We start from the raw sequence: 14,595 nt of genomic DNA, 5'->3' as shown, positions 1-14,595 counted from the left end.
TTTTTTTTTTTTTACGGTTGGTTGGACTAAAAATAACTAATTACAAAAAACATTGAAATAGCCTACATTAATCGATGATAAAAAGCATTTTCAGGGTCCTGTTATTGTGCATGCTGGCTAACTGTTTCTGGAAGACTTGAATATAGCAGGGGCAATGTTAATGTTTTTAGTAAGACTTGTGGTTTTCCTACTATGACAAGGGAACATTTGGCTGTAAAATGAACCATAATTAGTTGCAGCCATGCTGAAACGCATTGACTATGACAGAAAAGCGTTGCTTTAAGCCTTGCATGCATCTACCTGTAGGCTTTAGGCCTGTCATTAATGAAACAAGTGCAGATATTAAGGCGGCCTATAATGTGGTTAAATCTCTTAGGGCACTTATCAAATCTCGATCTTGATACCGTGTGCAACTCCTTGCATCAGTACTGGTTTAACTGCACTGACAGATTCCTTTGGCTTGAGTAAATCTCTGGGAATTGTGATGCAAGGAAAGAGTGATCCAGTAATGACAGCCTAGGATGCAGAGTTAAGACAGAGATTTGTCCAAAACCAGTCAAAACAAGGTATGTGTATGAGTGAGGGAGTGAGACGGACAATAACTAAAGACACAACTGCCCAGACAGCAAAAGCCTCCTAACCCAAGGCAATCTCTCCTCACAACCCTCCCTGAAACTACAGTAGCCTACACTCCCGCCCACTCTGTTTATCCTGTGCGTGCTGATGGAGGGATAAAAGGCAAGATACCTCAGGGTCATTGTAAACAAAAGGGGTTATTTGTGTAAGCTGGAGTTATTGTCATGGGACAAGGTTTGACAGAAAATTCTAAACAGCAGTATAGGTCAGAGAAAGTTACTGTCTTTTCACAGATAAGGACTGAAAACTGTCAGAATTGTATTTAGGCTAAAGGGCAGGAAAAGAACATAATGAAGTATGAATCAATGAACTCTTTTACAATCACAGCCAAGTAATTAGATCCATGCAAGAAAGCTTTGCTTTGTCAATGTTTTCAACATCAGGAAGCTGTATTAATTCCTTTTTTGCTAGGGGTGCAGACTAGAGGAATTAAAAAGTAGATGTGTCAATAGATGGACTGGGACTACTAACTTTCCCGAGTCAAGAACACATTCTTGTCAGTGCTTTTAGGCAGATCATAACCTACTGTAGGCTAGCCTTATTACCATTCTGGTGTGGAAAGTATTATTAACAGCAGTTGCACGAGTTACACGAGCTTTGTAAGTTGTTTGGAGGTCTAAAAAGCATTTTCTGCTGGCTTTACAGCTAAAACAAAAATATTAAGTATAGTACAAAATACCAGCTCTTACTTGGTAAACGTGCTCCACCGTAAACGACGAGAATGGTGGGTCCTCCAATTCATAACATAGTGGCGAAGCCGGACGAAATCACAGAGAGGAAACGCGGAAAAAAACTGTAGCGAAACGTCACTTCAGCAAACTGTTAAAGCGCTTTCACTTTCAGACACAAAAGTCAGGCTCGTGTTCAGTCACCTCGAGCTCACCGACCGTTTGCTATGGTGGGGCTGAAAGCCCACGTATGTAAGTTTTTCTGCTTTTAAAAAAAAAAAATCTTCACATGGTTTGATTCAATCACTCTTAGGAAAAAGTGACAGGCGGTGTTGAGCTGCTGCCGGCGTCAACAGGTGAGATTGAACTGAACGCAAGCGGAGGAGGGCAACGACGAGGCGGGGGCCGACTAATAAAAGTGTTTTCTGCCAAAGGCATACATGAAAAGCTACATATCCCCGTTTAGTTCAAGCAGACTTCACCGGCGGTGTCTGCGCTCATACAAACAGTGAGAGTTCCGTTCAAGTCCTGCACCGAAACGGGATTTCTATTCTGGGAACTGACGGGGCTTTCTCATTGTGGAGTGGCTCAACTAAAGAGTCATCCAGGCACATTGCCAGTGCGCTGTGAAGTAAAACGGCCACTTGGGAATGTTTTAATAATATAGTGATATAGTGGGAGATTAAGCTTTGCTTATAAGGTCATCATAGAGAAAAAGGGGTTGGGGTCAGTTGCTACATTTTTTATATGTCACGCTCGTTAGAGAACAGAAGTATTTGGTAGAATCCTGAGCTGAAAAAGTGACCACACGTGAAGTTGGATGGCCCATATCCCATGGTTTAGTGAAAGTAGGCTACTCCAATCTTTTTACATAAGTAAATGCAGCAATAGATCAATACAACAGTGAATAAATGTTATTATAATTATTGAAACTGCCTTTTAATGTTTAATGTTGGTAAAGGTGGGGCTACTTTTACTTACTTTGTGTATTGCTGGGTAGTAGATATAGGTTACTATAGCCTAAACAGAATGGCCATAGTACTTGAGTAAATGCACTTGTGTACTTTTCAAAGCTGTTTAATACAAATAGAATAAAATGCCCAGTACCCTAACTGTCCTTTTTTTTGAAGCTGTCACATTGGGATCTTTCTTGTGCCAGTAACCTTAAAGTAAGTGAATGCACATTGTGTCCTTTTACTCTAGGGTGAGAAATATACAAACCCTCTACTCTACACAGAGGTTCTGGCTAAGGGCCTGTGCTAGATGAGGATGTAAAGTAAATCAATGTTTTTAGAATTGGTACAACTAGTTGCAATGTAACACTTCACAGACACATGGGGTAAAATGTAGTTTGTCATGGGGAGCAACTGTACATTTGTGACCCTGCAAATACCACTGATCTGAAGCTCAAAACCCTTTTACTATAGTGCATGTGGTACATGATGTGTCTTTTGACCTTGTTCTCTCAGGCTGTCTCCCAAAATGTGTTTGGAAACCAATAAGAGTTTGAGTGAGTTAACACTTAATTAACATTATTGACAAGATTATGGATTTGAATAATTGTAGGTCAAAACTGCATGCTTTTGATACTACCACTGGGTGGCGCCCACATTGGAATATTTCAAATGCTATACACGCCTTACAAGTGTGTTCGGGATATTAGAGTGGTGATATAAATACCGTAAAATACACTAAGAAATCCCTTAACCACCAAAGCCGTGTGATTTACTGGATTAGATTAAATGATACTTTATTCATCCCACAATGGTGAAATTCCCTTGTTACAGCAGCAGGTTTTCCATAGTAATAAAGCAAAACCAACGCACAAGCAAACAAACAAACCATTAGAAATCCCATGACCTGGATGACTAAAACTACAGTATGTACACATACTATATGAGTAACAGTGTAAATTCCTACAGCAGTCTTATATTGATCCCAGTGGAGATTAAAATACCATGAAGTATTACACAGTCACTGTACACTTACTATTGAGCGCCAGAGCAACGTGAATTCCTGTAGCAAATGTTAGTGATACTTGAAGATATTAAAAATAACCAAAAACTCTATATTTGTTAGTGACATTGTAGAATATAAAATATTTGCAACAAGTATAAGACCACTCTAAACTCAATGCTAAGTATAGAGGTACACTAAATCCCTTTAAGTATTTTCTTAAGGGTCTGTTGGGCAGAATCTGCTCTTGACTCTGAAAGCTTTATCATCCTGACTGGCCTCTTTACAGCTCTTTCTGAATGAGCCGATAGTGTAATAGATTCCCCCCAGTGACATGTGGACGGTGTGAGAGAGAATGGGCAGCAGGTTCATGGTGGCACAGTGTAAGTGGGCTGAGGCAGAGGCTGAAAGAGGGCTGGCAGATGGGGGACACAGACTGGGTGAAAGGACAGCTGGCACCTTAGCTTCCCAGCAGCAAAACAGGATCAAGAGAATAGGACCATTTAACATGAAAACTACTGTATATCTAAAGCAACATATCTTCAGCTTGATTGCAACAACGGTCACACACACCTCCTGTTTTGAATAGAAAAAACAATGCAGGTGTCTCTCGGCGAGGACAATAGTTGAGGTAGAGGTTGTGTAAATCAAGCTGTTTGTTTCAAGTGCTGACAGTGACAGCTGGTAGATGGTGTGTGTGTGTTTACAGTATTAACTTGCATGTGACCAGCCAACACACACTTTCTCCAGCCTACATTATATTTTATTCTTACCAAGTCCTCTTCTTTATAACAAAGTACCTGTACATGTCTTTTGAAGAGCTTAAAGGCCCAAATTCTTGGCCTATATACTGTTTATTAGGTGAATATTGGCATTCCATTAATAGGGAAGCACCAATCCAAGCATTTTTCTTTTTTTCTCCTGAAACCAATACCATAAGTCTGCAAATAACAAATACTGATCCTCATAACAGTGCGCTCTTTTTCCCAAACTTTAAATCGCTCTACCTCACTGTGTAAAACTCATTAGAATCATTTTTAAGTAAGGTAACAAGATGTTCAAGATTGCTGCTCTAAAGACTGTGATTGAATGAATGTAACTGATACTGAGGACACAGTGACTTCTTTTATGACATTGACAAAGTAACTGCCGGTAATGAGGATTGGTCACATCGTGGCTGATATTATTCAGCGTGTCAGATCGGCACACCTCTGTTTAAGGTGCTCTGACACCCTAGATAGACTTTTGTTGATTCCAAAAATGGGAAATTGCAGTGTTACAGCAGCAAATATCAAACACACAGCACACATCCAGAATGTACATGAAATAATAGGATACAATATACATGAAATAATAAATGTGATAGAATACAAGACCAAATATTTAAAGTATAGGAATACAAATTTACAACTACTTAAATAGTATTAATAAAGATGTAATTAAACTTACTGTGCGAGTTGCACTAATGGTAAACCCAAGGACTCTTAATCCATTCAGAAGAATTTTAATGGATTGCTGTGGAGCATTTTAGTTTCCTGTAATGGTCTGAAAGTGAAAGGTGTACTCCAGCGACTTTATATTGCACTTCCATAAAGGTGGGGCTCTCGCATGAGACTGTAAGAAAAAGAATGGTCAAAATCTACACGGCAGAGAGAAAAATATCTTGACTTTTAGTCCCTCGAAGGAGGGAAGATGTTGGAATCTACATTTCACGTAATGAAGCTCAAAGCTTCTTTAGTTAGGCCCATTCATGGTTGGTTAACACCATTCATGGTTGGTTAACACCCACGTCCTAAGTTCAAACTCCACACCTTCAGTTTTCCAATTGTTTTCATATGGTGACTGGTATTCCCTAAGATGAGGAAATTGAACTATGTACAATCAGTGGGATGTTCCTTTGAATCCTCGCAAGGAGAGATATTTAGATTAAATGGGGACATTTTGATACTGGCCCTTAAAAACTCATAATAAGACCAGCAATATCATATAGCATACTATCACATTAGCTTGTTTCTCTGGCAGTCCTGTGGCTGAGTCAGAAGCCGACACTCCCAAACAAACCTGTCTTACTGGCTGATGAGCCATTAAATGCAGGCTGAGCAGCACATACAGAACATCTGGAAACCCAGGAGCAGACTTCAATGTGTTGATACTTGGCATGGATGCCTTTTTTTAATATCTTACTGAAATAAAGATACATATTTCAATAGACACCCTTGTCTATGTGATGTCCAGAGGAACAGATGAGAGAACACAAACACATAGCACTGACATGTTGTCAATGGAAACTTGGCCCTCAGAAATTCTGAATGCAAATAGCAGTTTCATTTTCCTGCTATGCAAAAAGAACATTGCTGGCAGCGGTCAGTGGTGTGTGTGTGTGTGTGTGTGTGTGTGTGTGTGTGTGTGTGTGTGTGTGTGTGTGTGTGTGTGTGTGTGTGTGTGTGTGTGTGTGTGTGTGTGTGTGTGTGTGTGTGTGTGTGTGTATGTGTGTGTGTGTGTGACCATGGCTTAAAGAGTCCAGACTCACTGGAAAGCCCATGTGGAGGAACTCAATTGTCCCAGTTAAGAATTCATTAATACCAAACCAAACCTTAAATAGAAGCTTCCCTTCTAGTAACAGTTCCTCCCGATTTATAATGACACAGCTGAATAGAGTAGGTCACATTTAAATTTAATCCAAATGCAAAAAAAGTTATGAATAGTGGTTTTTCCTTATGTACAGATCTTAACTGATTGCATTTTTATTTTCAGTATTATCACATTAACGTCAGTGGCAACAGCTATTCAATTATATATCTTTACATTTACATATATAAACACAATAAAGCACTTAATGGTAAGCACCTTTTGGCAAATCCTGCTCAGATACAAACATGTAAATGTTAATCACTTTGCTATGTGCAAGAGATGGAGTAAAACTCTGTTTGAGTACACATACCTGGCCAATAAAGCTGATTCTGATTCTATGATGTTGTTTATTTGATTAAAACTCTCTTTTGCAGGAAATTCAGACATTGTGTACTCCACACACCAGATTAGCAGGCACTGCAATATCTGGAATAAGAAATATAAAGAAACATTAATATAGTGACAAGTAAGATATTTCAATTATCGCTAAGTAAGTGTGCGCTGAGGTGTTACAAACTTGACAATGAAGTTTTTTTAGCTCAGGAATTATGTTGACTAACAGAGAATGGAGGGGAGGTTAGACTACAGAAAATGTGTTGTTGATACCTATTTTCTTAGGCTTGGGGAGATTCAGGTTACTCATGATGTTCTCAAACTCTTCCAGGCTCTTGGTCAAGCGCGGGTTAAACTTGCGCTCCTCACCAACTGTAGTCACCGTCTGACCTGATAAACAAAGACAGATAAAGCCCAATATGTCATCTGTGGCCCTGATTTTTACCAGATGTTGAACCCCACTGATCAATCAGAAGAAAATATAATATTTGGTAAATGCAGAGAAATCACATAGTGCTGGTAGACTGTACATACTTATTGGCAGATGTACACTAAATTGTATCAGATAGTTTAAATATCAGTGTGCATTAAATATGATTTCTTACTGATATTTAACACATTGTGAAATGGCATTTTTCTTATCTTTTTTCACTATATAGGTATCCAATAAGCAACTAAATCAAACTTGTAAAAAGCGGTACATTAAAAAGTACATTAACTTAAGTACTCTACTTGAGTCCAATTTTAGGGTTCCTCTATTTTACTTGAACATTTCCATGTAATGCTACTTTATACTTCTACTGAACTACATTTTACTCTCACCATTATCAGCTGCAACATATTAATTATTGTATAAATACGTTTAATCCCATTTATATATTTATTTAAAAATGGGCATTTTGCATAATAACTCCTTTTGGTACTTTAAGTGACACTTGACGGTTATACTTTGTACTTTTATGTAAGAACAGTTTTTTTATTTGTAACAGTTACTTTTTAAACTACAGAATTTCTAATTTTACTGAAGTAAAAGATCAGAATACTTCTAACACTGTTAACAGGCATGACATTAAGAGAAGCATGTCTGAAAAGCTTGACCTGCTTGCACTGCAGATGTACAAAGACTTGTGTAAGAACATGTGCATCACATCAGTATTGGTTGCTATTGGTGGGAATATTCTTGAAATGGATTTTTTACACTATGCTGGTGCTAAAAATCTGTCTATTTGCATAACCAGTGTTCACACAATGACTCCATGAGATATGAAATAAATGTGTGAGTTTTCAGCCAACCTCGGTAGTCATGTGCTGGGTAGACAAGGCACTGGTCTGGCAGAGTAAAGATCTTCTGATGGACTGACTCATAAAGCTTCTTGGCGCAACCTGGATTAGAAACATTTTGCAACAATTAGCCCAATTCCAAAAGAAAACAGATGCAATATTGCCCTCTTGTGTTCTTCTTGCAGCATTACAAAAATAAATAAAAAATAAATGCTTTCTCTTTCAGCCAGTGTGTTACGGAAAAACAACTGCATTTGATATGAGATTATTAGGAACAAGTAAAAGAGTATGTCTACCCTGCTGGAAGTCTGTCCTGCCACAGCCTCTGATGAGCAGAGTGTCCCCAGTAAAAGCCATGTTTTGATCCCCTGTCACCAGCACCATACACCCATCAGTGTGTCCCGGTGTCTCTCTCGCTGTGAGATACTACAGGGAAGAAGAGACAAAGGCCTGTTTCATCAAACAAGTTCAACTAAAAAGTTCCAGTTCTTTACAGAGCACCACATGATACAAATCCAAGATAAACTATCTAGAAGCATGCAAGGGTGTGTCCATATCCATCACTAAGCTGAAAAACAGTCAAATCCAGATCCAAGACTTATAATACTACTTTGCAGTTAACCCTCCATTTAGTTATTTATAAAATGAGGGTTGTATGGATCATTTTTTCCGCAATGAAATAAGTAATATGTTCTCCTTACGTGTTTTCCAAAGTAGATCTTGTCTCCTTCCGACAGGAGGATGTCTGCAGAGGCACCGCTAAATTTGGAGATTGCACTCTTCAGCCCAACCAATCTTTTCTTCATCAGCCCAGTACTTGTGATGTGGTCAGCATGGCAATGAGTGTTCACTATCAGAAAATAGTATGGTTTACCAAAAGGTTTGGCAATAATTCAATACTATCATAAATAAGTTGGTGGACTAGTTCACGAATTCTGTTGTCTAAAGTAAGGAGTCCAAGCTAATTCTAAGAATTCTACTAAAAGCTAGCTAAAGTTTTTAATAAGCACCCAGAATATAGGTGACTTTATTCCAGGGCTATAATAGCCCCTTTGCAGAAAACCAAGGCCAAACTATCCTAACCTATACATTATGCTTCATAGGATAATGTGTGGTGGACATGTACATAAATAAATAAAAAAACAGAGGTCTGTACTGGACGATGGCAAAGATGAGTTTTCAAAATCTGTAGAATACTGTTATATCTCTTAGCCTAGCCACAGGAACTTAAGCTACCTGCCACTTTTAGATTGAGCCCCAGTTCATGTATTAGCTTCAGGTCCCGTTCGATGGTTTCCAGTACAGGATCGATAAGGATCGCCTCCTTGGTCTCTGTGTCTCCCAGCAGGTAGGTGTAGGTGCTGCTCTCTGACTCAAACAGCTGAAAAGAAGAAAAAAAATAGGTGAGGCCACAGGAGTGTTTCAGCAATAAATTGGAGGTGTGGTAATGTTGCATATCCTTCTTGTTGTACTTTAAACACTGTGTGTTTGTATGTGTGTGAGATAGCAAGGGAGAAAGAAAGAAAAAATAAAGAACTGAATATGATGTTGATCTACATCTCATCAATGCAAAATGTGTGCTTCTTAAGTATTTGAAAAGTTTGCGGTGTTTGAGATAAAATACATGTCGTGTTTTTTAACTGTTAATACTTATTTAACTGGAAACCTTAAACAAACAAACAAAAAACATGACAGGAGGAAAGAGAAGAGAAGGTAATCTGCTCAGGGATCTCTAGACAACTATGATAGGACAAAATCAAGAGCAATCAATCTATGTGTGAACATAATTTGTTCTTTGATGATCTGTGGATATTTGAAGAAAAATGTAATAACGTATGCATGCCTGGATCTGAATTGGTGATCTATCCAAGAATACGAATACATCTGTACATTTGTGAGAACAGTATAGACATAGCAAGATATCATTGAATGACATGTTAAAAAAAATACTGAAAAAAGTCATGTTTACCTATACGCATTTCGTCCACCATTATTAACCAAATAGATAGTTTCTTTTAGATCTAGCAACATGTGCCGTTGTTTGATAAAGGGCATTAAGCGAACATGTATCTAATTAACCAACCTCAACTCAATGTCCTCTTATACTCAGTTAATTGAGCTTGCTTAACCGCAGTTGCCATAAAAAATAGCTGTTGTTTTATGATAACCCTGTGATTCTGTTGAATTGGACCTTGAGTTAAGGTTGTTTTGTCAACATCTAGCTACGCTACATCAGGCTGGACAAGACGCATAATTTTACTTTCATGTCCAGAGTCATCATGATACTAGCTACATTACAGTAACATTAGAGTTTACCTACAGTAGCTAACTTATAACGTTAGTCATCAGCTTTACAACGTAATTGCAGAAACATTGAGCAGATTGAGCCAGGCAAGGAAAGCTAAACACTACATTTACCACAAGCCACAGAGAGGTATCCAATAACTTAGCTTAATTTAAATAAATTACATCTTTAAGCTACTTTAACAACAAGAAAAGCTAACGCTAGCTTAACGTTAGCCCTCATAACTCACTTCCTACTAACGTTAGCTAGTGCAAAACAGTTACAAACATTGCATTGTAAACTTTTTTCAAAACCGACGACATAAACTCAACAGAAGTAAAACAACGTTTATTAACAAGAACCTACTTGTCTGAAGAGCAGTCCTTCGGTCAGCGCCATCCTGGAGCAATACGATCTGCTGGTAGCTCGTAGCGGGTAGATGCTAGGACTTACCCCGGAACAGAAGCGCCTGCTCTCGGCTATTGCATAACTCGAGCCCTCGGTGTTTGGTCTGAGGAGAAGCGTGAGAGCCAGAGCCCGTTGAACTGGTTTCGTTCTGCTTATTGCCGAGCACATTGTAATTCGCCTGCTATTTCCTGACTGCTGTCCAGGATAATTGTGACAAATGTGGCACCCGAGCGGCGGCTGGTAACGATATGTGGCCGCGTTTCCCCTCGAGCTTATGGGAAATAAGTTGTATGAAAGCGTAACTCTCCCCTTGGATGAACCCAGCGATACTATTGTGTCACAGTATCAAACACTTTTACAGCGGTTGTAACTGCCATAACCAGTGTTTGTGTTTTTGAGCAATCACATGTGGGTCAACAGTCCCCATGTCTTCACGGGTCAGATCGGTTATCATTATACAGTCTATGGTTACAGCACAGTTATGGATGATTGCCATAGTTTCTATGGATGATTACTGTCTGTCGCCTGCACGAGCCTTACCCAAGCGGGCGTATGAACGCACGCACACACCACGTAAACAAGGCTGCTTCACTATTGTTACGTGACTATTGGCATGTAGGCCTATAGCTACTTTTATCAGAAGTTGCCGATAAGCCGGTAACTTCCGGGGCTAAAAAGTAAAGCCGATGCGCTGTATATGGGCGCAAGTGCCTGCATTCTGTATAATTTTCAGTTATACATCCGTGTTACCAGCAGTAGGGGGCAACTCTGCTGGCCCCAAAGAGAAGAACATAGCCCTACTCATCACTGAGTCAGTTAACATTTTTCTAATAAGTTCTTAATCACTATTTTAAATTCTTCCTAAATACAGCCTGATGATTATTTTATAAACACAAGACATAGACAGATATTTTGAATAAGGACCCCTTGCATTTGTGGTCATTTAATCAGAATACAGCATTGAAAATCTGCTTAGAAATATAGGAAATATTGGATAAGATAGAACAACATATAATATAAATAAACATAACATTTATCCTTAATTTTACTTGTTGTCATTTTTATTTTTTTTTTTACATCTGAATACATTGCACATGTACACATACAGGCTCAGTCTGCCTTTTAAAATAAAAATAATTCCAGTGCTGGGTTCCATGGTATCAGAATATGGGATAGTCATCATGGAAACGTTAAGTGGTCATGTGACAAGGGCTGGGAAAATGGCAGAACAGACAGTAATCTGAGCAAATGGAACTGTTGTCAGTCATAAATCTCCGGTTCTTATGAGGTGTCGGTTATGACTGCCGTGGTCTCCTCCAATTCCTTTGGTTTGTCCTGTGGTAAAATACAAAAAAGTGAAAATGCCTGCATCAATCTAAAATACAGTTTTATATATTTCAATAAGGAACATGTATTGAATATAAATGTATTGTGTACCATCTGCCAACAAAGAAATCCAGAAATGCATAAAAAGTAGCTTCCATCTGTATAACACATGGCATGTAATGCTCTCATCCAGCATGTTTTAGTGAGTCAGTTTATTAATTTGTATCCCTATTGTTTAGTACCTGTTTTCTGCCTCCATTTGAGTATACCATTCATCAAATTTAATCTGGGTTGAACAGCGGATATTGGGAAGGACAAGTCAACAAAAGATAGTGCTTTATGTTTCTATGACAATCCCAAAAGTTATGAGGTGATCCAGTTTTATCCCCATAACTTGCTTTATGTGAGAACGATACACAGTCAAATTGTTCTCCCTCCTGAGCCCATGGTTCAAAATAACAACAATACATTTTTGGCACAGCTTGCCAATCGTCGTTTCCCAGACTGATGTCATTTCCATTTCAAATTTAAGAGCACTACATGTATTTGACACATCTATAACTAAACTACTAAATCACTTAACAAAGCTTGACTGACTGTGATGATTCATGAAACATTCATATAACGGGGGACATCACTTTGTACACTACCTCAAGTACCTCAGTATATCTTATAATCCAGGGGATCAGTTGGGTTACTCGGCTGTAGACGCCTGGTTTATCGTGCCGTCCGCAGCCCTCTCCCCAGCTCACCACCCCTGCCAGCCTCCAGTCCCCTCTGGCTGTCTCACACACCAGGGGTCCACCACTGTCTCCCTGAAAACAGGACCAACTCATATGACAAACATAAGATATTTTTCATGAACCTATATCAGGTTTACATGGAGATTTTATATCGGTGGGTGTGTATACCTGGCAGGCGTCCACTCCTCCGTCCAGGGTGCCAGCACAAATCATACGAGGAGTCAGGTACATGCCGTAGACACTTGGCTGGGAGCAGACCAGTTGAGCTATTACCTGGACCTGAGCCTGCCTTAGGTTATCTGACAAAAAGCCTGATAGAAAGCATAAAGAAGAGAAATTAGTAAAAAGAAACAGACAAGGCACTAATTATGATATTAGTGTAAAGTATTACTCAAAGGAAGGTTTAAAAAAAAAAGGAAGAAATCATTTTTTAATTTGTGATAAATCACTCAGACAGACTGAAGCCAACAAGCCTTACAGCATTCCTTACAAACAGCTGCCTCGGGCCTTGTATGGCAGCCAGGAGTAAATTACAAGGATGGAGTCTTGATCATTTAAATTGTGTTTCTTCTCAGGCATCTTTGTATCAGAACTTCTCAAATGCAAAAAAGAAATTGTATTTAAAATATATGTGTGCTTTTTTATGTGTGTGTGTGTGTGTGTGTGTGAGTGAGTGAGTGAGTGAGTGAGTGAGTGAGTGAGTGAGTGAGTGAGTGAGTGAGTGAGTGAGTGAGTGAGTGAGTGTGTGTGTGTGTGTGTGTGTGTGTGTGTGTGTGTGTGTGTGTGTGCGTGCGTGCGTGTGTGTGTGTGTGAGATCCATAGAATGTACGATTACTTGCTTTTTAATGAGAGGAGTAAAATCCGAGAGTTTGTGTCAGTGTAACAAACCTCCTTCATTAATATGTCCCCAGCCTGTGATCCAACAAGCCGCTCCAGGAAGAAAGGACTCCCTCGGACTGGGTAAACAGACCGGTCGCACCCCACCTACAAAACACACAGTTATCAGATAAACACAACCTTCAGACATAATCTAAGAAAAGCAATAAAGACATGGTTATGAGACCACAAAGTCTCAGTTTTTTGCCAGCTCAGTTGCTGTTAATGTATAAATGTCACTTATCTTGTTTTACTTACAAGCGTGTAACATTTTTAAAGCAAAGTTTAGCTTTTTGTTTTTTCCTTTGTGACGTATTTTACCTGGGCTTTGAAAAGTGCTATACAACGATATAAGTATTGCTAATTGGACTGTATATATGTAAACATGTTAAACAGAAATGGTGTTGCAATGAAAAGAATAATCAACCCAGATTAGCAGTATTTAACCAGATGTATTTGAAAGACAAATTTATTGAAAACTACATACGCTAGTATCTGTATAAAGATAGTTTACGTAATTTAAAATGTATTTTACATCTAGGGGATTTTTGAAAAAAATCCCAAATATCAAAATAATTCATGATGTGTCAAATGTCTGTGATAAATACATGTTTATTTTGATTTGCTAATCAATGGCAAATAAAATGTTGTAAGCATGTTAGTACCCACATTATACAGTAAATTAAATGATGGATGTCAGTAGTAATGGTGTTTGCTATTTTAGGGTAGTCCTTATTGGACATTTTCAGTAGCTTTATAACAACCTTTTTTCTCAAAACATAGACCTTATCATTTCTTACCAGCGAGGCCTATTTCGGAATCTGTTTCTATGCAGTACGTGTAAAAGGCAATTAGCGTACCCTATTTATAAAGTGTAACCAGGAACATGATGTGCTTTAACCAGCCCTGCCGATAGATGGGGCCCGCTGCTCTTACCCTTCATGTCCATGTCAGTGATGGTGCGCAGCAGGCCCAGGTCATAGTCATTGTTGTCTCTGTTGAAGAGAGGGTGGTAGAGGACCTGCAGTGCTCTGTAACGTTTCCCCAGAGAGCTGTCTGCGATGCTGACTGTGTCCACCACCACCAGCCAGTCGGCCACTTCAAGCATGTTGTTTCTGCAGAGAGAGACAGACATTTGTGGTCCAAGTTGAAGTTAAGTGGCCCCAGTGTAAACGGATCAAAGCTTGTCTTTATCTTACTGTAAGAGATTGTATAAAAAAAGTGATGCTGTTTTTCTTCTAATGAAGTCGGGTCTCTATGTAAATAAACTGCTGATTGTCTTTAAAAAAATCTATCTTATTACATTAAAAAATGACCTTGTTTCCAGCCCATATTGGCTCTATAGGGTACCAGGTATAAACAGAGTGTTTACACAGTGCTGCAAAGAAGAACCAAGGGAGATATTACTTTAATAATGTTACTATAATAGATTATTACAATATATATATATATA

The 14,595-nt window shown here is 38.8% G+C and overlaps 3 protein-coding genes across 4 annotated transcripts in view; all 3 read right to left on the bottom strand.

The window, feature by feature from the left end:
* phldb3 (pleckstrin homology-like domain, family B, member 3) overlaps positions 1-5,658 on the bottom strand; it is a 36,872-nt gene extending 31,214 nt beyond the window's left edge. Inside the window, exon 1 of one of the 2 annotated variants that reach the window (XM_032518215.1) lies at positions 4,710-5,658. The gene's annotated coding sequence lies outside the window, so the exon portion shown is untranslated. Of the gene's footprint in view, positions 1-1,325; positions 1,850-4,709 lie in introns of those variants that run through there. The other variant, XM_032518216.1, reaches the window with a different exon arrangement.
* A 255-nt stretch (positions 5,659-5,913) lies between these two features.
* On the bottom strand, positions 5,914-10,609 carry ethe1 (ETHE1 persulfide dioxygenase). The gene is made up of 7 exons (XM_032518217.1): positions 10,156-10,609; positions 8,742-8,886; positions 8,207-8,355; positions 7,802-7,931; positions 7,518-7,607; positions 6,498-6,614; positions 5,914-6,317 (listed from the first exon to the last, which is right to left on the bottom strand). Exons 1-7 carry the CDS (start codon positions 10,363-10,365, stop codon positions 6,271-6,273), a joined length of 888 nt encoding a protein of 295 aa, XP_032374108.1. The 5' UTR covers positions 10,366-10,609; the 3' UTR covers positions 5,914-6,270.
* Positions 10,610-11,309: 700 nt separating this feature from the next.
* The window catches only part of LOC116690979 (transmembrane protease serine 6), a 4,067-nt gene continuing 781 nt past the window's right edge, over positions 11,310-14,595 (bottom strand). Inside the window, exons 2-6 of the mRNA XM_032518218.1 lie at positions 14,079-14,257; positions 13,155-13,250; positions 12,435-12,577; positions 12,183-12,338; positions 11,310-11,532 (exon numbers count right to left, since the gene is read on the bottom strand). Coding sequence (XP_032374109.1) covers positions 11,479-11,532; positions 12,183-12,338; positions 12,435-12,577; positions 13,155-13,250; positions 14,079-14,257 — 628 coding nt within the window. The 3' untranslated portion in view covers positions 11,310-11,478. The remainder of the gene's footprint in view (positions 11,533-12,182; positions 12,339-12,434; positions 12,578-13,154; positions 13,251-14,078; positions 14,258-14,595) is intronic.

Source organism: Etheostoma spectabile, chromosome 6 (genome assembly GCF_008692095.1).
Source record: "Etheostoma spectabile isolate EspeVRDwgs_2016 chromosome 6, UIUC_Espe_1.0, whole genome shotgun sequence".
Taxonomy (NCBI): Eukaryota; Metazoa; Chordata; class Actinopteri; order Perciformes; family Percidae; genus Etheostoma; species Etheostoma spectabile.
Note: the sequence above shows the minus strand (reverse complement) of the source record. Positions and strands in the feature narration are given on the sequence as shown.